General features: G+C 38.0%; 7 protein-coding genes across 7 annotated transcripts; 4 read left to right on the top strand and 3 right to left on the bottom strand.

Moving 5' to 3' along the window:
* Positions 1 to 430: 430 nt before the first annotated feature.
* Cep164 (centrosomal protein 164) lies at positions 431 to 11,789 on the top strand. The gene is made up of 11 exons (XM_066747132.1): positions 431 to 725; positions 2,435 to 2,680; positions 4,919 to 5,611; positions 5,682 to 6,457; positions 6,609 to 7,028; positions 7,108 to 7,433; positions 7,854 to 8,254; positions 8,611 to 8,783; positions 8,865 to 9,096; positions 9,161 to 9,355; positions 9,424 to 11,789. Exons 1-11 carry the CDS (start codon positions 647 to 649, stop codon positions 9,669 to 9,671), a joined length of 3,789 nt encoding a protein of 1,262 aa, XP_066603229.1. The 5' UTR covers positions 431 to 646; the 3' UTR covers positions 9,672 to 11,789.
* A 66-nt stretch (positions 11,790 to 11,855) lies between these two features.
* On the bottom strand, positions 11,856 to 12,919 carry LOC136785837 (uncharacterized). Its single transcript, XM_066747133.1, has 5 exons — positions 12,851 to 12,919; positions 12,747 to 12,772; positions 12,396 to 12,655; positions 12,215 to 12,328; positions 11,856 to 12,131 (listed from the first exon to the last, which is right to left on the bottom strand). Exons 1-5 carry the CDS (start codon positions 12,901 to 12,903, stop codon positions 11,865 to 11,867), a joined length of 720 nt encoding a protein of 239 aa, XP_066603230.1. The 5' UTR covers positions 12,904 to 12,919; the 3' UTR covers positions 11,856 to 11,864.
* A 182-nt stretch (positions 12,920 to 13,101) lies between these two features.
* Positions 13,102 to 13,971, top strand: LOC136785838 (uncharacterized). Its single transcript, XM_066747134.1, has 3 exons — positions 13,102 to 13,309; positions 13,396 to 13,670; positions 13,731 to 13,971. Exons 1-3 carry the CDS (start codon positions 13,141 to 13,143, stop codon positions 13,869 to 13,871), a joined length of 585 nt encoding a protein of 194 aa, XP_066603231.1. The 5' UTR covers positions 13,102 to 13,140; the 3' UTR covers positions 13,872 to 13,971.
* Positions 13,972 to 15,139: 1,168 nt separating this feature from the next.
* On the top strand, positions 15,140 to 17,114 carry LOC136785851 (H2.0-like homeobox protein). Its single transcript, XM_066747159.1, has 4 exons — positions 15,140 to 15,358; positions 15,419 to 15,640; positions 16,456 to 16,646; positions 16,722 to 17,114. Exons 1-4 carry the CDS (start codon positions 15,286 to 15,288, stop codon positions 16,911 to 16,913), a joined length of 678 nt encoding a protein of 225 aa, XP_066603256.1. The 5' UTR covers positions 15,140 to 15,285; the 3' UTR covers positions 16,914 to 17,114.
* Positions 17,115 to 17,450: 336 nt separating this feature from the next.
* LOC136784590 (probable cytochrome P450 12a5, mitochondrial) lies at positions 17,451 to 20,358 on the top strand. The gene is made up of 11 exons (XM_066745348.1): positions 17,451 to 17,592; positions 17,813 to 18,091; positions 18,198 to 18,309; positions 18,525 to 18,647; positions 18,707 to 18,848; positions 18,928 to 19,178; positions 19,239 to 19,431; positions 19,508 to 19,677; positions 19,744 to 19,822; positions 19,887 to 20,093; positions 20,168 to 20,358. Exons 1-11 carry the CDS (start codon positions 17,451 to 17,453, stop codon positions 20,276 to 20,278), a joined length of 1,809 nt encoding a protein of 602 aa, XP_066601445.1. The 3' UTR covers positions 20,279 to 20,358.
* LOC136784582 (odorant receptor 67a-like) lies at positions 20,353 to 21,914 on the bottom strand. Its single transcript, XM_066745335.1, has 6 exons — positions 21,612 to 21,914; positions 21,138 to 21,544; positions 20,947 to 21,061; positions 20,768 to 20,869; positions 20,545 to 20,700; positions 20,353 to 20,479 (listed from the first exon to the last, which is right to left on the bottom strand). The coding sequence occupies exons 1-6, from the start codon at positions 21,912 to 21,914 to the stop codon at positions 20,417 to 20,419; spliced, it is 1,146 nt and encodes a 381-aa protein (XP_066601432.1). The 3' UTR covers positions 20,353 to 20,416.
* A 355-nt stretch (positions 21,915 to 22,269) lies between these two features.
* On the bottom strand, positions 22,270 to 23,792 carry LOC136784579 (odorant receptor 85f-like). The gene is made up of 6 exons (XM_066745321.1): positions 23,499 to 23,792; positions 23,005 to 23,417; positions 22,826 to 22,925; positions 22,652 to 22,753; positions 22,414 to 22,572; positions 22,270 to 22,332 (listed from the first exon to the last, which is right to left on the bottom strand). Exons 1-6 carry the CDS (start codon positions 23,790 to 23,792, stop codon positions 22,276 to 22,278), a joined length of 1,125 nt encoding a protein of 374 aa, XP_066601418.1. The 3' UTR covers positions 22,270 to 22,275.
* Positions 23,793 to 24,081: the final 289 nt, after the last annotated feature.

Raw genomic sequence — 24,081 nt, 5'->3', positions numbered from 1 at the left:
CAATTTTATACACAATTTAAGAAAAAATAGCAGCAATTTGAGAATAAATGTTGCCAATGGTTAAGACAACGAATTAAAAAGTGGGAAAATGTTGTGTGTGGATTGAAGAAAGTTTTTGGGCAGTATCAATATAAACTGAGCTTAAATTTAGTACGATCTTAGCTAAAATCAATCGAATTACACTCTTAAGCTATAATACAATGCTTATCTCGGTCTTCGTTAGTTGCTAAACTAAAATTCGATAGTCAGTTTCTTGATAACCATCCTTCGCTATAGGAGATCTTATCTACTGAAATAGGATTTAGAGAAATTATCAGTATGGTTGATAAAGTTTTAGAAAGAGGGCGCTGAAACTTGAATTTTTTTGGATATCAGCTACGGCTCTAGCAGCAGAGAGAGAGAGAGAGAGAGAGACAGCAGAGAGCGGCAACATTGACCGTCGTCGAGCGGACTGCTCGACTCGGCGGCTCGGCGGCTCGGCCGCTGGCAGCGCGCACGCACGCATAGTCGTTTCCGTATTCGTCGTATCCGTCAGAAATGACGAGCCGGGCTCGTCCCGAGTTCTCCGTCTCCTCGAGTTTTCCGTCGAAACAAAATTTTGGTAGCGCGCGTCTCGTTTGAGATCATAACTGTGGCCAGAAGTAGCATGAGTATTTCTCAGGACAGTGCAGCTACCCTCGTGTGTAAAGAGGTCTTCGATGAAACGTCTCAACCAACGGAGGAAGGTACGTCAAGAAGTAGTCTTACGTTCCTTGCTCCAATCTATCGTAATCCTTAATATAATCAATCCCCTCTCACCCTCTCTTCCCACGGGCTCTCTAAAAATCTCTTCCTGCTTCCGTCTCTCGCACCATAATGCCCATAAATCTATCGTAGATATCTCATCAAGGTCTCGACCTTCGCTAACCGACTGTCATGACTGCTCTTTTTTTTTCTTTAATTAATATTAAATAACAAAATCATGATTCTCCATAATGTAAAAATTATATTTCCCTTGTTCCATCGAATTTTATTACACTCTTGTTTTCAATCAGCGGCTTCTTCTACGCTATAGTGAAGAATATATGTATATTTTGCAGAGGACTCTTGTCCGATGCATCGTTAGTTCGTAATCATAACCAACACTCGCTTTGTGATCGTTTTTTTTTCTTAACATGAAATTGACGAGATTCGCGTAGTATCGATATTTTTCACGCACTCCGATTAAAAACAAACAGAGTTAGATTGTCGGAATATTACTTGTTATAAAACAAGAATAAATGTTGAAAAATGAAGTGAAAAATCATTTTTTAAGGTTGTTTATTTACATCAGGAAGGTGAGCGAGAGCAGTGAGCCCGTTCCCGGCACATCGTGGAAAATCAATAGGTTCCGCAATGCGGGGAAAATATTGTCATGCCGTGCATCTTCCGTGCAGCCACTTCCGCGTAGGTAGAACTTGTCGATCCGGTCGAAACTTTAGCAATTTACAAATCGGAAGACGTTATATATCATATGGGGTGTGTTTCTTAGATCCAAGGTGGATCTATCATTGAAAAACAATTCGTAGTGGATTTGAGGATTAGAGGTACCTCTGTGCAAAACTTTCCCAACCGTTCAAGGACAGATGTTGCCGCTGGTGTGCACCCCCATATGCACCGTGCACACCTGTCAATGGGGACATGATGGAATTTTTAATAGAACTCTTTGAGCCCTCAAAGCCTCGTATACTCTCCAACACGAACAAAACGAAAATTTCAATGAAACTAGAAAACTCAGAGGACAATAAACTCGAGAACCGCTACACTGACCACTTCATCTCTCGCGCCCTTTTAACCAACCCTTTCCCTCTGATGACATAATTTTCCTCGCAAAGCTATATTTATTTTTAATCGTATCTAAAACGAGCTCCCTGCAAACGAAAAATTCAGTGGGGAGAAAACTTTAATGGCATAAATGTCTCATTAAAGCTGTTAATTCACAGTCCCTTCTTAATTTATAGCTGGGCTTGTTTCGACAAAAATATCATAGGGTGCTTTTCCAAAAGAAAAAAAGGACGCTTAATTTTCCAGAGCATTTGAATCTTCCCACGAAACAAATCTCTACTCAGTTTTTAGTGGTAAAGAAATTAGTGCTAAAATTAAATGACACTGAAAAGACTGGACAAAATTAAAGTAACAGATATTTTCTGCAATAGCTATTTTCACCGAATCCATAATTATTATTTCTGTTCAGTTTGGCAGCCTTTTGCATAATTAAGTACCATTTCACGGTATAATGTTTGGATTACAATAGAGCCTTTGATTAAAATTAAAGCTCTAGATGTATCGCTTTAATCTTCAGTAGTCGTTTATTAACGATGGATTTTTTTTATGAAGTTTGATAATAAAATAATGAGAGGACGAACTGATTCTCGGGTGTTGATTTTTGGTTAATGATAATGGGTTTCTATTGCAGAGGTTCTTGATTATGCAAGGCGACTGGAGATCGACCCAGATGCGGAACCACACCTTTTGGATTTGGCCCGGCAGGGTCTCATGGCAGCTTTGCCCAAGGGCTGGGTGCCTTGCCTCATCGAAGCAACCAACAAATGCTACTATTACAATGCAACCACTGGCAGCACGTCCTGGGAGCATCCCTTGGACGCCGTGTACAAGGACCTTGTTAAAAATGCCAGGGCCAAAGCCAGGCAGGAAAGCCTCGGTACGATTCTGCATCATAAATTTGCTTTCACTCTTATTCTCATCCACAGAATTTTCTCGCGTGACCTAATAAAATTCCAACACGCGCCTTACCGCCAAGCTGCCATGACAAAATTACACGTTTCCTCGACATTCGCTCGGATTAATAATCTCTGCCAGCGATACATTTTTCTCTTATACACTTGTACAGACTCGTATATACACTCAGAAGCACAGCTTGGCAATCGGAGCATGTTTTGGCTCCGCGTCAAATTCGAGACACATAATTATTATTAGATTTTTCTGCAGAATAGTAGCTAATCGTCGCGTCAATCCAATAATTTCCTTACTTCGAGCCAACGAATTGTATCTTTGCACGGGAATTCATAACAACGTGAAAATAACATTGCACAACGGTCAAAAGTTGTTTTCAACTCTGACCTTATATTCCTCTCAGCGTAATAAGACTCGATCAACAGTTGTTTTTGTTTAACGTCTGAGTTTTTATGATGCATAAAGTTCTCTTATCAATGATTATTGCAACAGTTACATAATAAGCAAAACTATATATTTCTCTCGCGTGATTCGTATTTTACGTTTCTGTCTTTTTCCGACAAAGATCTGGTCTCTCCAAGTCGACATTGTCAGTCAACTCGGTCGATCAACAATTTAGACAGTGATCGCTATGCTTAAAATATTGACCGTTCAAATCCATCGAAAATATTGACTCGACGAGGATGTATACTGTTTAATATTAATGCTTTGCCCTTTGCCTTGTTTTGATGTAGCCGAATTTTTTATTTCAACTTACACGACGAATCGCAGCAAGAAACTTATTTGCTCGATACCAGTCCAATCCTAGCTTTTATTTATATTATTTTATCGAAAATCAATGGCAAGCTAAGCCCCTTATGTGAGCATGAAAAGTATTTTTATCGAGACGCATAGTTTTTCTGCATAAACAAGACGACGAAGGTATAAATTCTTAAGTAGCGAGATAAATGGAACTTAGCAACACACATGCCGGTAAAAAACATGTTGGCATTCTATATGGCGCTCAAGCTGACAGAAAGTTTGCCAGCATATGTGTGTTTCGCATCATGTAGCATAACGCGGGTGCCAACTTTAGAACATAGGCCACCTACGCGTCTTATCAATTTTCCATTAATATTTCACGTAACTGGAGATTCGTTAAAGCTTTTTAAACCGTATATCCTTGCGGAGAATTAAAAGACGAAGAGAATAGTACCATTTTCATCGCGGATCTTGATCGTCTTAATCATTTTTTTTTTTTGCTAAATTTAGCAAAAACAGTCAGTACAATAGCATTATCGAACTTTCTATTATGATCTTCGCACAGCAGAAAATGTAAAAAAAAATTAAACGATTATCCTTGTACAGAATTAAAATGTGAATAATTTAAAAGTATGAATTTCATGGGGTATCTTGACTCCCTTAATAGTTTTTATTTACGAAATAAGACGTAATGAAGTAACGAAAAACTTTGCGAAAATTATGAAAATGCAATTTCACTGATTCATTTTGGAAGATTTTGTTGAAAATCCCCTATTAAGGAGATCAACATTTTTCGATGAAAATGGTACTGTTATTCTCTTCGTTTTTTGATTATTTACGATATATAATTTAAAAAGCTTTGAACAACTTTCGGCTATATGGAATATTAATGGAAAGTTAATAAGACGCGTAGGTGGTCTATGATCTGAAGTTGGCGCTCACGTCCATGCTGCACGATGCGAAACTTTCTGCTGGCAAACTTTCTGTCAGTTTCAGTGCCATGCATTTTATCATGTTTTCCTAATGCCTACCGCGTGTATCAAAGCATTAAACGAATATCCGTTCAATTATCCGAGTGCAGTGTCGAGCAGCAATTTGCCAATTTACAAGAAAGAATTGTTTCATTCTCTTTTTAGCCTTTGCCAATTTTGTTCGCACGTGATGCTTTCCCAATAATTACTAGAAATTTCAGTCGTTTCGGAGAATGTGTCGAAAGGTTTGTTTAAGAATTTTTACTAATCTGAGACTGTGGGTCTATTAATAATAACCTCCTCGCGTTAACAGTGGAACAATAAACAGAAGTAGACTGTTCTAGAGAAGGGTGGAGGGGGGGGGGGAAGAGGAACAGTCCACTCAAGGGGACGTTGACTCTGAGTCAGCGCCTTCTCTCATCGAGTAGACAATCGTCCCTGAAGAATCAAAATGTTCGCCAAGCTAAAACCCTTCCTTTCTTTTCTCCTTTCAGAGAGAGACGCGAAGACCACCATAGGCAAAGATTCGGAATCCAGTGAAAAATCTCCACTACCAGAGGACGCTTCTTTGCAAATTACGAAAATACCGACGAAAATTCGCCCGAAATTAGCGCCACTGAAGAAGATCGACAAATCGGATCTTTCAAAGAAGAAAGACGCTCCCTTGCAATCGGAGAGACGCCTCAGTCGAGAAGTCATCCCGTTACAGGATAGCTCAGGCTCGCTCTCGTCGGATCGTGCTTCGAGAGACTACACAAATCTGAAATTTCAAGATCCGAGATTCTACGAGTGTCCGCAGATCCTGGATGAACCAACCAAACTGAGGAGAGAGCTCGATTTCAAGGATCTCCTGAAGTACGCCGATGTCGATTGGGAACAATTGTCGAATAAATTTCCTATAAACGAAGACATCATAGATATAGATAGATTGAGTGCAACTACATTAGCGAAATCCGATAAGCCTGAAAGATTCGATAAAGAGAAGCATCCGAGTCAGCTGGGGCAGCAAAAAGAGTTGACCTTGACGGGGGGTGGCTCGATGTTCCTGAAGAAGAACCGGAGCAGGGACACCACTCCCAGTCACGATGGGGCGAAACTAGAGGATTTTCGAGTTCACCTCGTGATGGATGAAATGGCTGCGGGAGAGAGACCAAAGTCCATTTTGCGAGAGAAACCGTTGGAAGATGGTAAGTACTCGATCTGCTTGATGATTTTGCTTCGTGTTCTTCATCCAGTTTTAACGTTATCCCTTGTTAGAGGAGAGACCAGAGGAGGAGCGTAAAAGCGTTCGCTTTGATCTAACGGATGTCGACGACGTCCTGCGATTTTATCCCGAAGAAACCGAGGATGACAATGATTCGGACTCGTCGAATCGCAGCTACGAGGATCCGTTGAAACAACGATCCGGGCAGTTCGCGTGGGAGGAGGAAGACAATTGTCAACGCGACGCTTTTGATTCTTCCATAGATTCTGCTAGGGACAACCCGAAAGTGGCTGGGAGCAGATTCTCGGTGCAAAACGTATCCGAGAACGAGCATCTCAGTCAATTGACGAAAAATCTGTCGTTGAGCGATCAGGACGCCGATGAGGAGTACAGTAAGAAATTCGAGAATGTTAAGAAAATCGATCTGATCTCGAAGAGTGATACGGAGTGCAGCATTACAAAAAGCAGCGAACCTGAAGAGGTACACAGGAGTAGGTTCGTGCTGGAAAAGCTGGGTAGGAAAACTCTGCATTTCTTGAATGGAAGGCCGAGGGACCGGGAACGAAACGATGCTGCCAAAAGAGAGCAAAATTCGCTACAGTCATCGCTGGCGAAGCCTAAGCTGGAAATGTCGAAGAGCTTGGATGATGCGAACACGAGAATCTACGGTGATGGTGAAATGAACGTCGGTGGACTGAAGGAAGAGCTGGCTTTTAAATTAGAGCAAACGGGAAAGATTTTGGAAAAAAATTTCCTCGAGCAGAAACGTTCTCTTCAGGAAAGCATGGCGGAAAAGCTGGAAGAATTGCGACAAGAATTAGCAGAAAAGGTGATATGATAAGCAATTTTTATATTTATTTATATCATTCTTATTCTGATTGGAACATTTACAGATTTAAACGATTATTATATTAATTTTTCATGAGTCTCTGTTATGGTTTTTAAGTAGAATTTAATTAAAAATCAATTTTCTATCCAAGGAAGAGCAGGAGGTACAGAAATTAATTACGGAAATGGAGGCGACCAGATCGGAGAACTTGAAGAAAGTCAGGCTGGAGCTGGAGGTCTGCTATGAGAAGGAGAGGCAAGAGATATTATCAAATTTGAAAGTGGAGCTTGACGAAAGGAAGAAGGAGCTTTTGGAGCTGAGAAATCAAGAAATGGAAAAGCTGGCTAACGAACACGAAAAAGATTTGGCCGAGGAGAAACTTTTCAAGCTAAGCGAGTTTCAATTGAATAAGCAGCACATGGAGAGAGTGGCTGAATTAAGAAAAGAGCTTGAAAAGGATTTTGAAGAGCTACGTACAGAATTGAGGATGCAACAAAGGCAAAAAATTACGAAAATTACAGAGGATCACGAGAAATGCCTTGCTGAAATCTTGCGAGATTTCAGAATCGATGTAAGTAATTTAACAAAATATCTGATTCATTGTGTATAATGTTGTAAAAGTTTGGTCGAGTATAAGAAATATATTTCAGGAGGGTCTTGCGCGAAAAATGTACAAAGAACAACTGGAAGAGATTCGCGCCAACTTTTCACGAGAGATAGAAAAGGAGAGCCGAAAGCAAAGCAGTCGCGTGCATCAGCAAGATAGTATCGATTTTGAGAAATTGCGCTGTGAGAAGCGACTACTGCAGGATAAATATACCGAGCTGAAAGAGAAATATCTGAAATTGAAGAACGACGTTCGTTTTGCCGTTGAAAAAAGGAACAAAAGAAAGGAAGCTTATGCAGCTATGTCAGAAACAGAGAAGTCAGCTTCGACGAGAACCAGGTCCGAAAGGACCGAGTCTTCCGATGTAAAGTGAGTATCAAACGAATTGTTACCTTAACTAGTATAACTATAAAATTGCACGAATAGCCTTGGAAATGCACAATAATATTTTTCTACGAAAAAAAAGACAACGATATTCGCTATATTATATGTACATATTTAATTTATAATTTGATTAATCGAGAGAGAAAGCATGAATTTTTTCGGTAACGATCATGTAGTTAGACCCACTGCACTCCATTATCTATATCATCCAAGTACCTTCACGGTCACTGAAATTAGTTCAACGCAAAATCAGGCACGACTTCCGAGTACCGTAAGCTTACGCGGAACAAGATTTTAGATAAGATGAGAAAAGAAATGAAATAAAAAGGTGATCGTGGGGATGCTCATTCACGCTCATGAGATTCGCCCTAATATCTGGCTATAGGCCTTAAATCGTGCTCGCAGTACACCATCGAAGAGCTCGCGTTCAAATTCGATCACAAACGCTAAACTTTCAAAGGATCAGAGCGATCAGAGCGAAATGACAGAAGCTCTGACCGAGGCTGATTGCTCTGACAGTCAGAAGGCGCTCGCTAGTTACCCCAAGACCACTGGCTCCATGAAATTTGAATCCGATGATACAACGACCACGGTCAGCGAGACCAACGCGAATGTGACGAAGAAGAAGAAGATCCTGACGAAGAAAGCTGCCAGCACTACGCAAATACCAAGCGGCTCGAATAATAATAACGTCGAGAATCCTGTGGAGAACATTAGGAAGCAGCTTGAGAAGCTAGACGAGATTGGTGATCAACTACCCAGCAACGAGACGCCCTACAGGCTTCGTTACCCCTTCACTGACAAAGGTGAATCTACCTTAGACTTCTCCTCTGCTTCCACCATTTCTTCTCCCACTTCTTCTACTTCTTCTTCTTCTTAAAGGTGCTGTCCCTTGTCGATTCCCAACTCTCTATCGACAGACTATTAACTAAGACTCTTATTGTTTTTCCCAGGCCTCTATATACTTTACTTTGGTTAGCAACACGCGCACCCATAGTCGTAAGTGCACAGCTTTTTCTTTCTTTATCTTATTCTTTCAGATTTTACATCGTTATCTTTTACCTGTACATTCCTCTGCCGTCGTTTCCTCTATTTCCTCCTCGGAGTCGAAGTATGATAATTATTTTTTGCGGTATAAAGTTGAATATGATATTTGTTTCAGCATCGATGAACGCTTCGTCAGAACTGGAATTCTTTCGACATAGAATTCATGTTGAGAGAGATTCGGTGAGGAGGGCCAGAGAGGCATTGAGACAGCAGAAAACGGTTTTCCTTGGAAGGAAGAGAGCATGGAAGCAACGTAGCGTAAGAGCCACATTGGAACAATTGGTTCAAGTTAGTCGGGAATATGTCTTATTACCAATAACTGAAGAGTTAACAATTGCAAAGTCAGAATTTTACCGATTTGTGTTATAGGAGGAGAGAGAATTGTCCGATATGGAAATTAGCTTGCATCGAACCAGAAGTCTTTTGGGCGAGAAAGTAATTCATTTGAGACATCTCGAACAGTCCTTGGATAGAGTGGCAAGCGCCAAGAAATGTGATCACGATCCTGGAACCATGAAGAGCGATGAGATGACCTTGAGCGATATGTCCAGCGCGAGTAGCGGATTCAGCTCCACCGATCTGGGAATGGAAACGTTTGCTGGTATAAATTCCTATGATATTATGTTTTCTGCATTTATTTCTAATTTATGAAATTCTGTGTTCAGACGAGCCAGATCACTACCAGGAGTCGAATGAAATTATCGCTAGTCTGGAAAACCTCAACACAGTGATACGAGAGATATGGGGTGTTTTGAATCAGCATCAAGAAGACAGTTTTACACCATCGCCATCTCTCAAATATTCCTACCTTAGATGGCTGCGGTATCAACAATTATCTTCGCAACCAAATACTATACAAGGTATGAGGATTTTAGGAAATGCTAGGCTTGATACAAATTTCGTTAACTTTAAATTGACGCAATTTTAGCATCTTTTGGGACGCCAAACATCCAATCGAATATTCTATCTCAAATAACCAATACACAACCGCCTACGACAACAACGCAAAATATTATTGCCCAATATGGTCCTAACAGTGGCTTCACTACAAGCGTTGGCACGGTTGACAGAACCTCGTCAAACTTGATGGAGAGAACCAGAAATCTCAGGGATTGGTTGAGACAGGCTCGCGTGGAGAACACTGGATTGGTTAGCCCCAATCAGGCTACTTTGTAAACGAAATTGCTCGAAATCCTCGCCTTTTCACTTTTTAACTGTTTCCAGCTATTTTACATACTCCTTTTGTTTAATGATTTTTAACTGACGTTAGTTATGGTGAAGTGGAGCATCGTAGCTACAGTTAACTTTCGAATAATCATTTTTAATCCTCTTTTTGTACGACAAAGAAGAATTTGTCCCTTTCGTCACTATTTATCGAATGACTGCAATTATTGTAAAATGGAATATCCGCAATACATAATTTCTAGTTTCATAATCGATGATTGTCTGAAGGGATTTATTGAGAAACGACTGTTTGACACGTGCCCAATATTGACATAGTAATTATAGCCTCTTCTTGAACTTCCATGAATTAGATTTAATATATACATATATACATAGTAAGATGCATCTAATTTTAAGCAGAATTTTTTAATTTTTACAAGATTATTGAGAATGCGCCACGCGTTGAAAGTGACCAATCTATACTTTCCACCTGGTTTATTTGGACTGGAACAGAATCTATTGATCTTAGAGTTTTCTATATTTTTGATCAAAGTACCTATTGATCGTGTAAATTGGAGGATAGAGGCCAGAGATAAAACTTTAAAAAAGCAATTATTGAATGTAAAAGCGCGTATTGACTATGAAAATGTCAACATTTGGAACGAAGTCTGTGATGGGAGTATTTAATACTCACGACTATTTTGTAAGTATATTGTTTCTGATTGCGATATTGTGGATAGCGCAATGCGCCCACAGGAATGTTACGAGAAATTCTCGTAGACTGCGAAATCCGGTAGATGCTCTTCATACGACTGCATACGTAAAATTTGTAAAACTTGCATGGGACTGAATCGATAAGTATCCATACTGTTCATACAATCTTTCTAATAAATCTCTCGTGTACATAAATGTAACTAAAGAGGGATTTGCAGAGTATATCTCTTATACTTCTTTTGGACGATCCACCGATGCTTTGTGTATATTCCTAGGATCGACAATTTTTCGACAAAACATATGTCTATACATATATGTACATCTAATGTTATGAGTATATACATAAAATTTAGACTGGAAAATACAGGAAATGACGGAGCCATGTTTCCAAATGCATTCCTGTCATGTTCCGTGTATATATCTATCATGTTCCAATAGTTGAAATTTTATATGTAATTTCTCCTCGCATCTTGGATCGTTGTTGTTCTAGGTTGATAAAATTTCATCGTCAGTCTGAAACTTGAAGGATTAAAACTAAATTTTTTTTTCCACATTATCCTAAATACCTCTACCCAGCATGAAACTTTTAAGTAATCATAAGAATAAATTGTTTAATCGTCCAAAGAATCTACGAAATGCTATATTGAAAAGTTTAGCAACATGTATTATTACTCGCCTCATAAAATAAGTACAATCATATTAATGCCAAATCTTTTCTTAACTCTATTGAATTTCTAGCATAATATAAATAAGAAAGATTGTTGATTATTCTGTCGAAAAATGTCATATAATGCATAAATTATATTAGAATAATAGTGATCTCATTAAATTTATTACGTAGTATCAATGTATTAACCAAGTAGTGTTTCTATATTTTGGAATTTGAGCTAGTCACATGTGTCAGTTCCGAAATATCAGGAATCAAATTAGCACCGTCCTTATCACTAGTGTCATCGTTCATATTAGAAATTTATATTTTTATTACGTCAGTTATTACATTATACATGATATTAATTTAGACTGATCTCATATTGTAAAAAATATAAATATTATTTTCTCTCACTCGTGCTTCCTTACCGAACAAAACAAGTGAAATATGCACTGATGATTCAATTAGGCACTTTTTACCTCTTCGCACAACTAACTATATCGAAGGTAGTGTCTCATGAAAAAAAATTATATATGTATACAAATATTGTACAATGGACTATATCAAATGATTATATGAGATAAAATACTTTATTGTTCCACTAATCTAAAAAATGATCGTGATAGATCTAAGTATTCAAATATTGATTATTAAGTTATAGAAACAGTTCTGTTGATAAACACTTCATTTTTTTTATTACACAAAATATTATATAAATATTAATTAGCAAAGCCCCTAAGCAAATATTTTTCCTTACTGTTTATGATAAGCGAGGGGTAGGTCATAAACAAAGATTAAATTAATTTGTAAAAGATTTTATCACGATATGTAAAAAAAAAATATCATGATTCAGGAAAAAGCTTACAGTCTGTGTGTTTTTCCTCACATCTATCGGAGTTTTCTTCAAAGGCTTCTCTCGATGGTAGCCATGAAGTAAGTCGACGGCTCGCAGCTTGCGTTCGATTTTTAAGAGATTTTTGAGCGGCCCATATGACCGGCGTTGTCTTGCACAATAACAGTTTAATACACGTTGAATCAAAACCATCCAATCTATCCATCAACTGATTTGGCAAATTCTCATTCTGAGCTTGCTCCACGAGTCTCTGTATCTTTGAAAATTCACTCCAAATTAATATTACCTCATATTACTAAATTTTATATATCTATATCGTATAATTTCATGCAAACTCACTCTTTCGTTTTTATTCTCTACTATGAATCTCATAGGATCCCATAAAGGTTCGTTCGTCTCTGCATTCCTTGCCTCTGTAACTATGGGTGACTTCAGGTCGAACAGTGAACTAATCTAAATTAATGAATAATTATAATTAGCTGGTGTAATAAATTGTACGTTTTTATACTCCTCGCCTTACCAATTGTGCAAGAAATATTACACTATTTACAGCAATAGCCGTAATTTTTTGCGAGTCCAAACCCAAAAGTGCGAAGAAAGCTGTGATTACGCTTCGGGTTCCAAAATTAGGTCTAGATTGCTTCTTATCATCACCATCCTCACCTCTTTTCTGGCTCTGCTTTTGGTTCAAACTTTTCGACACCAAATCAGCAATATCCCTGGCTCTTTCTAGATAATTCGTAGCATATTTTAATCCATTTTTGATCCTTTCGAGTACACCTAAAAAAAATCCACAAAATTCATTCATTGTTTAATAAAAAAATAAGTAAGTTTACCCTCGGAAGAAAGAAAATTTTTGTAATAAACTCACTGGAATTTTGTCGAATAGCCTTGACGCTGGAAATGGTTAGAAGAAAAGCAAAGTAAAAGATAAGAACGAACTGCATGGTTACAGTATAAGGTATATGGACATACTGAAAGAAATTATTCGTGGTGTTGTTATAACGGGTGTCACTGTAATTAGACATCAGTTTCCGCCCTGATGAATCTTCACGTAGGTTGCTTTGGTGCCTGGAAGGCTGGGATTGATGGCCTTTTCGCTTTGTCAACCATGCAGAGGAGAGGGATCGCTACAGTCGCCCCCTTTTATTTTTCTTCATCTTTCTCCTAGTTGAGAACCAGTACAAAAATTGCTCCAAGTGCCAAACGTACCGCGGTTAAAAATACTTTGTTATGAATTTCGTCACTTTGCGTCAAGTAGCAAAATGCAGTTTCGATCGAAAATAAGTAGAATTTACTGGCTTTTTGTTTTCTCTCAGTGGTTACTGGAGAGTGCAAATGCAACGGATTTTTATATCGAGGAGATTCGGAGTTTGAGTGAATTGCCGATGAGAAAACTGATCCAGCTCAAGTCATCCCTGGACACCGAAGACGGTAAGAACGATTTTGCGTACCTTGCGATGCTTCGACTTGAAAATAACGAATGGTGCTGCGGAATGGCTATTTTTATACTCGATCAGATGGAGCGAGATGGGACAATCCGAAAAGTGGTAGGGAATATCCGATGGATCTACCGGTATCTTTGCCCTTGAAACGGAGTAATAAGAGGCCCATGAGGAGACACGGGGAACACCACGAGGGCAAAGGTCACGATACGAAGATTTCAAAAATTTTCCAATTGGCGGTTACTGCCCTCTCCTTCCTAGCTTTCGGTGGATATTTGCTGACGCTCATCATCACTGCGATTCGTCGGAATTCCAATATGAGCAATCAAGGAAACGTCGTGGTTTTCTCGGTAAGGCAAAAAACACTCTCGTCGATCGCGTTTCTCCTGATACATTGGTCCGATTTCCAGAATCTTCAGGCATTGCAAAAATACAAAAGACCGAAGAGGAGCTTGCTCGTTTACGACCCAATGGAGAACGACTTTAATATCGAAAGATTGTACCATGGAATGATCCTGCTATCACGTGGATACGCTCTTTATCATCAATGATTCAATTATTTTTAACCCAACGATGACACAGAATTAAGACTTTTTTTTTCATTACTCCAACATATCTATTTGTATTTTATTACATACAGGATGGAATTATACTATGCCTTTGAACTAGAATTTTTAGAGAGTTTGTTTATTCAAACGCGACCCCTTGGGTAGTGGCCTATAAACGTACTTTGCTAAGCATAAACAAATAGCTGAAATTCATTAATGTTAAATAGGAAAAGGGTATGTGGGTGGCTGATCCATCGAGACGATTTAGCGTTCGATTAACGAGAATCCGACAGACTCACGAAAATCCTAAAACCTAATAAAATCGAATAGAGGACCACAGTGTGTACATATCCAGAAGAATATTCTTGGCGTGTGGGTAGGGGCTGCTTCAAACATGGCTCTTCAAATAAACACCTAAGTGACTGTATACTCCAAAACTCACGTACAAAGATAACCATATGGCTCCCAGAGGTATCACCGACCATACTTCTTTATCCCATTATATTCCACTTTACGTAAAATCTTCTATCGGCTCTTTCGTTACCCCTACAATCATTTCTGCATTTCAATATTTTAACATTGTATAGCTTCGCAAACCAAACCAATCAATAGTCTTCGTAATTAAGTTTTCCTAATGCAAGCACTAACGTAACGATAGAAAATGAAAATAGATATCAAACGACGAAAAAATTTGCAATGTTAGTACAAAAATTTCTTCTACTTGTCTAATTTATTGCGTGTGAAACCAAAAGAATAAATAGTAACAAATTTGTAGTAAATTGGTGCTAAATTAAGAAGTTAAGCTTCACTAACAGCAGTCGATATAAATTTATATTCAGTTACAAAAAAATAACAGTCTTACTAGAAAATTTTTGTAAAATTGAACGTATATAATTGTATAACGACAGTCATGCACACGTGGGTAAAAAAATTACCCACGATTGTCGTTGGAATTTTACAAGGATTTCTTAGAGTGTACCTTAAACTAACAATGATCTCGCGCTGATCGCGATCAAAGATCGGAATTCCGAAAGTTGATTCGAAATTCATCCTCTCTGCCTAATTTATTGAGAAAAAAACAGAAAGGAAAAAACAAGGTTAATTCGTATAGTATATCGTAGCTCCATTGAGAATTTAAACGTGGATCAGCGGATGTTCCGGAAGGCCACGCCTACGGTATCTGTAGGAGCCAATGAGGCAGACCAAGAAATACCAAACTACGATGGTTCTTTCCGTGCCGAAGATCCTCTCTCAGCACAATACAGATCGGTTCGCCCTTTCAGTTTTCAAGAATTTTCCGAAAGACGCAACGTTATGCGACGAACCTGCAGCTGCCACGACAATAGTTGATCCAAATGTGATTTTGATAATCGCAAAAAAATTGGCAGCCGCGTAAAATGCGAAAGATTGCTCAACTATGAGCCACTCGAATCAGTTGAAATTCGGCGTGGAGCGTATCCTGTCAAACGAGATCAGTCCAACGAAAGCAGGTAGAGTTCAGTGTCTCCGCGCGAAACGTCCCAGTTCTAACGACCCGGCTTTTGTTGAAGATGTAGTTAGACCATTTCCGCTACACTTTTCTACCGTGGTCTGTCCCTGTCCTGGAAATTGTGTCAAGTGTGAAGCCATACGAAATTGCTCCCTTTTCCGAATCAGCCAAGTCGTGCCATCCGGTCCGGCAATAACGCCGGTCAATTATAACGGAATTGTCGCTGAGAATTTTGACAGCCAACGGAGAAGGACCACCATACCAGTCAGACCGGTGCCGAGAAGTAAGCAATATCATTTTCCTTCCGCATCCTATAGACGTATAAGATTTGCCCGGGCTTATCACCGACATTTCTAATTCTTCGCGCGGTTTGCTAACTATATACACAAATTTACGAGCGTCTATATCTTTCCGCCAGACGAATGTTACGTCATTAAGAAACTTTGCCATATGCGCCACTGTTTTGTGTCTCTCTAATACCCGGCAGCGAGTACAGTCAAATATTTACGCGTCGATGTATTCTCGTGTTTCCTGCCTATGTTTAAACGACATCTTAAGTGCCACTGTGAGTTTATCCATCGTGTAAACACGCAGTGGTTTCGCTCCGAAACCTTCTCCCCCCCCCCCCCCCTCCCCCACCTTCTCTATTCGCTTTTAAATTTTCACAAATTAGTAAAGTTTTCAGCGAAGCAAAGAATATTAACGTTTTTTCTTGAATAAAAGTTAAAAATTGATAAAGGACGAAGCACGATTGTTTCACGAGGCATGCAACAGTGAGCGAGAATTGTTTTGACGGACTTTTCCATGAATCGATCATTTCTGGAGCCCTGGACGATTATGGGCCGATAAATTATACGCGAAATTCGAAGAGAGACGAAGGTCCAACGACTGTTTAAATTCATCCACATGTTGTATACTTTTGTAAGCCTGTAAATCAGCCAGAAGTACCTTCTCTCGAGAAACGCTTTAATGCTCGCGCCTGGAATATCATTGCTGCTAAGCAGAATCTTCGAAATTTCTAAAGTACCGTTCGGACGATTTGTGTATACATGCACATCGGTCGAGTATAAATTGTTTAATTCCAATTTTTGCGCGCAGTGGCCGCGTCGGTAGCCTCGAATATTCCCGGCTCGATAGAAGCTAACTCCCGACGAAAACGATCTTGGTCCAGAGCAGTTTTCAGCTCCTTGCAGAGAAAAGGATTGGAGAGGAGATTTTCCTTGCAAAAATATATCACTAAACCCGATAGGAGACAATTGGCAGCTACTTTAGGACTCACGGATGCACAGGTTCGTTATCCATCTATCTTCTTGCTCTAAACAACTTTTTATTCGAGCTTCTTCAACATTCCTTGATATACTCAGGTTAAAGTTTGGTTCCAAAATCGCCGTATGAAGTGGCGACACATGAGAGAGAACGAGAACGTTTCCTCCAGCGATTGTGTACCTGTATCGAAAAATAATACTAAAAGAATCGTGAAATATTCTGGTAAAGAACAAAATTCTAAAATACTCTCGGAAAACGAAGAGGACATCGACGTCGAAGTCGACGTGTAAACCTTTTCGTAACTCTCATACTCATAACTATATCTGAAATTAAATATAATCTGATTACAATTGTACATATATAAATATTATCACTCATGGTAATTTAATAATTGTAATATTACAATATACACACGATGCCAAATTATAACCTAAATTTGTACTAAAGAGTAAAATATAATCTCTTAGAATTATTACTATTAATATAATTGATTATTGTGTACATCGAATTAATTTTTGTATTAAAAATAATATAAATAACTTATTTATGAAACGTAAATGCTCGTTTTTATTGCGTCGATAATCACTTCAGAAAAAAACTATTTTCGCTTTTTTTGTTATTGCATCTTGGGTTGACCAGAAGTGAGTTGTTTACCTATACCTAGGTAACCAAAAGCAGCTCACTTCGCGTTAATCCTGTTAACAGGGAAAAACAGTCTGGTTCGTATAATAGCGCACAGATTTTAAGAAATATTTTAAAAAGAGAGCAAGAAAGTTGGTAAAGTAGAGTTATTAAAAATTAGAGAATTTCATAATCAAGTATAAAGGATGCACCGATTAGCCTTCCACGCTGGGAATCGTTTCCTAAGAGCTCCGTGTTTGTCACTCGAGCAAACAACATGGCAACATCCATTAGGAAAGCTGCTATTAACGGCAGAGAAGAACGAAAAAAGTCCAAATTTTAAGAAAGGTGAGAATTCATGTCTATAATACTGTTTATTATTCATAGTAGGTCATAAATGCAAAAGACCTAGAAGGTTACAAAAAGTCATGCGAGGGACATTTGGAACAGATAGGATGCGAAATTATTTTGTCTTTATCCTTTTCAATATGGAGTCCACTTGCGAATGTGGGTGGAATCGTCGCTATTGTCGGTATATAGAAGTAACGAATGAAAATTGATTTTTCAGTCTCCACGATCGCGCAGACTCAGACGAAGGAGGCTGCGACTTCAACGATCCACAGTGCAGAATCGATAATTAAACAGGCAGCAACCGAAGTACAAACCGAAGCAACGGAAGTAGCCGGGATCAAGCTAACACCATCGGCAACGATCGATAAAAGTCCGCTTCCCTTCGAGGAGATTCCAGGACCGGCAGTTTTAAGGATCTGGGAAAAATATTGGAAATACGTGCCTGTTCTCGGTACGCAACTGTTTTGCAGTCTGCTAATCAACAGATTCACTGAGGGTACGGATCTGTGGAGGGCCCTGCAAACCATCAGCTTCAATTCTTGCAAAGCAAAAAACTGTCAACACTGAAAAATATAAAACCTCCCCCTTTTTTCTCATTATAGGACAGCTTGTGTGGAATCGCAATGTTACTCCTATCAAATATTTTTTCAACGAATATGGCCCGATCGTTCGAATCCATGGACCAATCATGGGCGATGTCGTTATGATCCATCGGTGAGATCAATCAGTGATTGAACTCTCATTTTATCTATACTTAACGTAAATTGTAAAATTATATTGAACTGTGAAAGAGCAACGACAGTTATTACGAAGAACTTGTTGCAAAGTAAACAAAACGAATTTCGAAAGACGCTTGCGGATTGTAAAATTGCCTACAATTATCGTTATAATTTTACAGAAATGTTGACTTTTAAAATTTCATTCTACAGGGGAAAACACATAGAAGAGGTTCTGAAAAATGAGACCACGACACCTGCACGGAGTGGTATCGATGTTCTTCAGCATTATCGACTCAATTATAAGAAATATCGCCTAGCTGGACCTTTCTCGATGTCGGTTATACCCTGGATCGGCTAGGAGCTGGTCACTTATCGACTTCTCGCTTTTTTAGGCAAAATGCTGAATGGTTGCAGACTAAGAAGAAGCTGACCAAACCAATGGAAGAAATCGTCAACGAGTCTTATGGAAAGGTCAATTTAATTTGCGACGAGTTTATCAACAGGATTCGAAAGATTCGGAATAGGCAGGACGAAGTCTGTTTATCTTTTCTGTTAAACCTTAACCAAACGGTTGTAGGGTGATTGAATTAATGAGTTTTGTCTCTTGAACCAGGTGCCCTCGAATTTTAACGAAGAACTTTTACGATGGGGCATGGATTGCTTCTGCACGATAACGATAAACAGACGTTTGGGATTCTTCGACGTGATCGGATTCAATTCCGCTTCCGAGCCAGCCAGGATCATCGCTGCGATGAACACGGCTCACACTTTTCTCGGCTTGTGCGAGACTGGATTCCAGGTTTGGCGGTTTATGGAGACTCCGTTTACCAGGAGACTCTTCGCTTCCTGTGACGTCATAGATGGGTAAAATAAACACAGGGCGATCTTTGCTCGGTTCTCCCTAAAGCTGTTGCTTCTCTCCAGGGTAATAGGAAAGTACATCAGACAGATTCACAACAAGTATCAAAATACGACCCTGCAAATGTACGAGAAGAGCCACGATACTGCCGAAGAGGAAGAAGCTTCATTGCTGGAAAAACTTCTTGTCGATGAACACATGGAGGTGGATGACGTTGCTACCATAATGATGGATATGATCGTTTTGGGAGTTCAAGCGGTAACGAATGACGATACTTGAGCAATAATGATTTTCGCGTAACGTTGCTTAATAAATTTTCATTTTTTCCCCAAAGGTAACCAACTGTCAAGCATTCCTTCTGTACTTCCTGGCTAAGAATCCAAGAGCTCAGCAAAAACTTTATGAAGAGATCAATAAGGTATCACCCAATAAGTACGCTACTATCAATGCAGGGGATATTAAAAATATGAAATACTTACAAGCATGTTTGAAGGAGAGTTTAAGGTAGGTTATTGTAAAATTATGATTATTCTAAAATGTCTAACGATGTTGATTGTTAAATTGTCGTAGATTGAGGCCTGCCTTTCCTTACATTAACAGGATGCTTCAGAAGAATATTACATTACATGGATTTTCCATACCAAAAGGGGTAATTACATAGTAAATTGAGAATGTTGTAGAAAATTCTTATAATTTTTATCCGATTCTTTTAGACTTTCGTTATAATGGCAACACAATTCTCAGCTATGCGCGAAGAGAATTTCGAGGATCCTGAAAAGTTTCGTCCTGAGAGATGGCTGACCGATAAGAAGGACAGTGTTGCTACCGAGGACTTTAATTGTTTACCATTTGGTTATGGTTTGCGCTCGTGCTTGGGTAAAAAAATGGCCGAGATGGAAATGGCTTTGTTTACTGCAAAGGTGAGAGAGCTTCTCGATTTTTTTGCGATTAAAACGCTGATTTTTTTTTTAATGTGAAACTTTTCGTTACATAGCTGATTCGAGAGTTCAGGATCGAATATGATTACGCCGATATATCCAGCAAATTTATAATGCTAAATATCCCGAATAAAGCATTGCGTTTCCGGTTTCTCGACAGGGATTAGCCATAATCGGGAAAGCAAGGTGGTAAAAGGTAATGGGTAAAATACAGTTGTTCCTATAGAAATAATAATAGTAATTTGTGTATAAACATTAATCATATTGTGATTAAATAGTATAATTGTAGCGAGATCTTCCATTCCTCATTTATTATCCATCATTATGACCTTTAACGTCGTCACATACGAAATTGTTAAATAATAAAACTGCAAACAAAATTCAAAGTTATTCATTGTCTGTAATAAGTTAAAAAATTTGATGTAATACTAACTTTTGCCACAGACATTTTAGAGAGTACAATGAAATTTTTAAATTGAATCACCAGTGGCTTTTGACTTCTTAACATTATTATTGCCATGCTTCTTTGCATAGTAATAGGTTTGCTCAACCAATCACAATCATAAACGGCAAAAGCAATTTGTTCGCTCTTAAAATGAAAATTATTTTTTCAGAAACAATTTTTTGTTAATTAGGAATTAGCAAATTATACTTACAGCATCTATTAAGTCCGTCGCAGGCCAAGCACAAAAATACAATCTGAGATTGGCAATGCCATATATTATAAAGAATCTTGCTATAATAAGCATGCTGCTTTCCTAGTACACAAAATAACAGGCAATTATTCCTTATATTTTCATGTGGGTAATCGATCATTTTCCATAAAGTGAAAAAAGAAGCAGAGATTTACACTGATAAGTTGAAGTCCAGCATTAACTACGATAAGTGAAATTATTGCCACTGATTTGACTAAGGTAGGTCTTGCCATTTTTGCTATTTCATTAACGCAACTAAAAATTTGGTCAATTTTTAGGTGAAGCTTGGTAGAATATTATAATTTTATCAATATTTCTATGAAAGGCTAACCTGATTATTTGATGATGTTCATGGATTAAAAGCTGCAGTTTCCTGTTATTTTTCACACGACTCATCTTCTCGCCTAATAATTCCAATCTAGCTGCTGCATACCATATAAATGTTATTAAAATTATATCTCCAAATACAAGACCTAAAGTCTGATACGTGGCTAGAAGTTGGTTCAGGTATAATAAAGTTGTTATGATCTTGCTCCCAGTTGTAAACGGATATATCGCGCTTATGGGAAATTGGTTGCTTTCTATTACTGGTACAATGATGTAATAACTTGCTCCCATTAAATGCCCGCATATAAATAATACGTGATAAATGGCGTAACGTTTGAAATAATTATTCACAACGAGTTTTTGGTGTGATGTGGCATTTTTAAAGAAATCAATAACCTCAGATAAGAGAATCTGAAAAATATTAGATTTATAGCATAACTTGAAAAGAATTAGGCTTACAGAAAATAATATATTAAACCTGGCATCTTTGACGATGATTTGTAAAAATAATAATGTGAATGAGAATATCCATAAGGATCATTAAATTCATCAAGTTTTTTGTAAATGCATACGGGTCGTGATAAGACTTTAATATCTCGCGAAAAACAGCAATTTGGAAAAATATCAAATTTGCAATTGTAACTATTAGCCATAAATCCTGAAGGAATCGCTGGTGTACTGTAGTGTTGAGATCTGGGGGCCAGACACAGGCAAATTTTGCTCCCAATCGAACCAAACTTAGGACATTTTGGGGCGTCCAAGTGAAATATTTCTTAAACATCCTATACCTCATTCGATTGATTAGATCGATTCTCTTGCAAGAAGTTTTAATAAAACTCACGCTCTAAATAAAATCAAATTTTACACTCTATGCTTTATTTCACCAAGTGAATATGTATAATTTCAGTCACACTAAAATATAAACTACCGTCGTCTTTGAAAGTGATCAACATTATAAAAGCTCTCTTCATTGTCTTCAATTTTTCGAACGCTAGCTATCGAAGACCACGAGCAGTATATTTACCGAGACTTTCAAACAACTATCAAAGTCTAATCATCTTGTTGATTGTGTTCCTAATAAGTTTTACCATCGTTCAAGTGCTCCTCGTTTTAGATGCACCTCGTCCAATAATAGTAAAATATCAAGCTATGAGCAGAGCTCGTAATGTCATGAAGTAAGAAAATGTTTTATATAAAACCTAAAAAAAAAAACAAAGTCAATTCAAGATTTAAAAATTAAGTTTTATGATTTTTAACGACTAAAGCATGATAAATCTTACCGATGTACAGAATCTCAACGAGAGAACTGGGATAATTCCTTGTACCGAGATAATACAAGGTCTTCGACATCTCTGAATAATAATCTGCACAGATTTACGTATCTTCAGGGATTTGTCAGCCCAGTTAGAATTGTAGACGCACCAACTAACTTCTTCTGCCTGTAAATAAACTTAACAGTTACAATTATAACACAAATCTCTTTTCTACTGGAAATAAAAAGAAATATTAATGATTTACCATATCAGTCATAACATCAGCAGACCAGCTACAAATAAAAAGCCTGATGCAGGACAGAAACGTGATAAGAAAAAATTGTGTCAATTCGTAAATTGGTACGTTCTGAAAAAAAGGTAGAATAATTATTTCCTGCTTCAGGGTGTGCTCTCCTCTTTTCTTTTTCATATAACTCACATTAAGAATCAACAAGCTACAAGTGATTAGATAAATCGAAATAGCTGCTGTGGATTTTACGATAATATAGCTAACAGCCCTTTCGGTATCTTTAGAGTATCTATAAAGTTGAGAGAGAGAGAGAAAAAAGGATTTAAACGAGAGTCGTCAAGATTTGTCGAAGACATTGTTAAAAATACCTTATAGCTTCTTTGTGCTGTTCGATGCATTCGCACAGATACTTATACGTAGTAATATTATTGAATTGTATTCCAATCAAGCTGAACTTATAAGCCGAGAACCACAAAATCATGACAACGATCAAATCAACGATTATTGCCACACTGGCTATTAAAATTGACAAGTTGTTCAATGCATAAACTAAGCACTTTGCCCAATATTTCTCATTGACGGGAAAAGGATAAATAGTGTTTAGAGGAACAACTCGGTTCGGTAATGATAGTGGAGAAAAGACAAATATTAATGCACCAACTATAAATACTAATGGCATGATTGTATAGAATACATTCGTAGGTTTCAGAAATTTCTTTCTAATAACTTTTTCCTCTTCTGAAGAATTTTTATCGAAGCTCTCTATCTCGGACAATAAAACCTGTGTGACAATAATGGAAATATATACATTATACAAAGCACACGAATAGTTTTCAGATTATTTCAATAGAAATTTGCCAACCGTGAGAAGTGGACGTTGCACTCTGCAGTAAATACAATTAAAGAAAGCTTCTGAAATATATGTCACTTCCACCAATGATTTCATCATGTTGACTAGGTCGGAGCGATAGTAGTAGATCCCAAGACAAAGGGGTGGCACGGTTGCTCCGCTGCTTATCGTGAAAAACCACCACATAGCATTGTTAATTAACTTTTTGAAATATCCTGCATCTGTATCCAAAGGCCAGATGCCAAAAAATAGAGACAATCCTCTGAGAAAAATTAGTAGATTTCTGTGCGTCTCGAAAAGTCTCATTTTTCACTGGACCTCCTTAAAAATCGTTTAAATAATGTTTTTCGAAAATCCATCAATTCAAATTCTTATTCGTTATATTTGCTTGACTTTTTCCCCCTTATCTCCTATTCTCTTTCCCTTTGGAAAAGCAGTTAATCGTAAAAGTTTTCACACAGTACTATCCGTCATATTCGTTAGCCCCCTGGCTCGATTACGTCGTTGAACAAACTAATGATAATGAAAACTACGTAATATTGCAGCAGATATTACTAACGAGCGTGAGAACGAAGACACACCATCGTTATGATTC

The sequence above is a fragment of the Prorops nasuta genome, unplaced genomic scaffold (assembly GCF_024137725.1).
Source record: "Prorops nasuta isolate Cenicafe-Biocafe unplaced genomic scaffold, Cenicafe_Pnas_1.2 PNAS00003, whole genome shotgun sequence".
Lineage (NCBI taxonomy): Eukaryota > Metazoa > Arthropoda > Insecta > Hymenoptera > Bethylidae > Prorops > Prorops nasuta.
The sequence above is the reverse complement of the archived record's forward strand: the minus strand, read 5'-3'. Positions and strand labels throughout refer to the sequence as shown.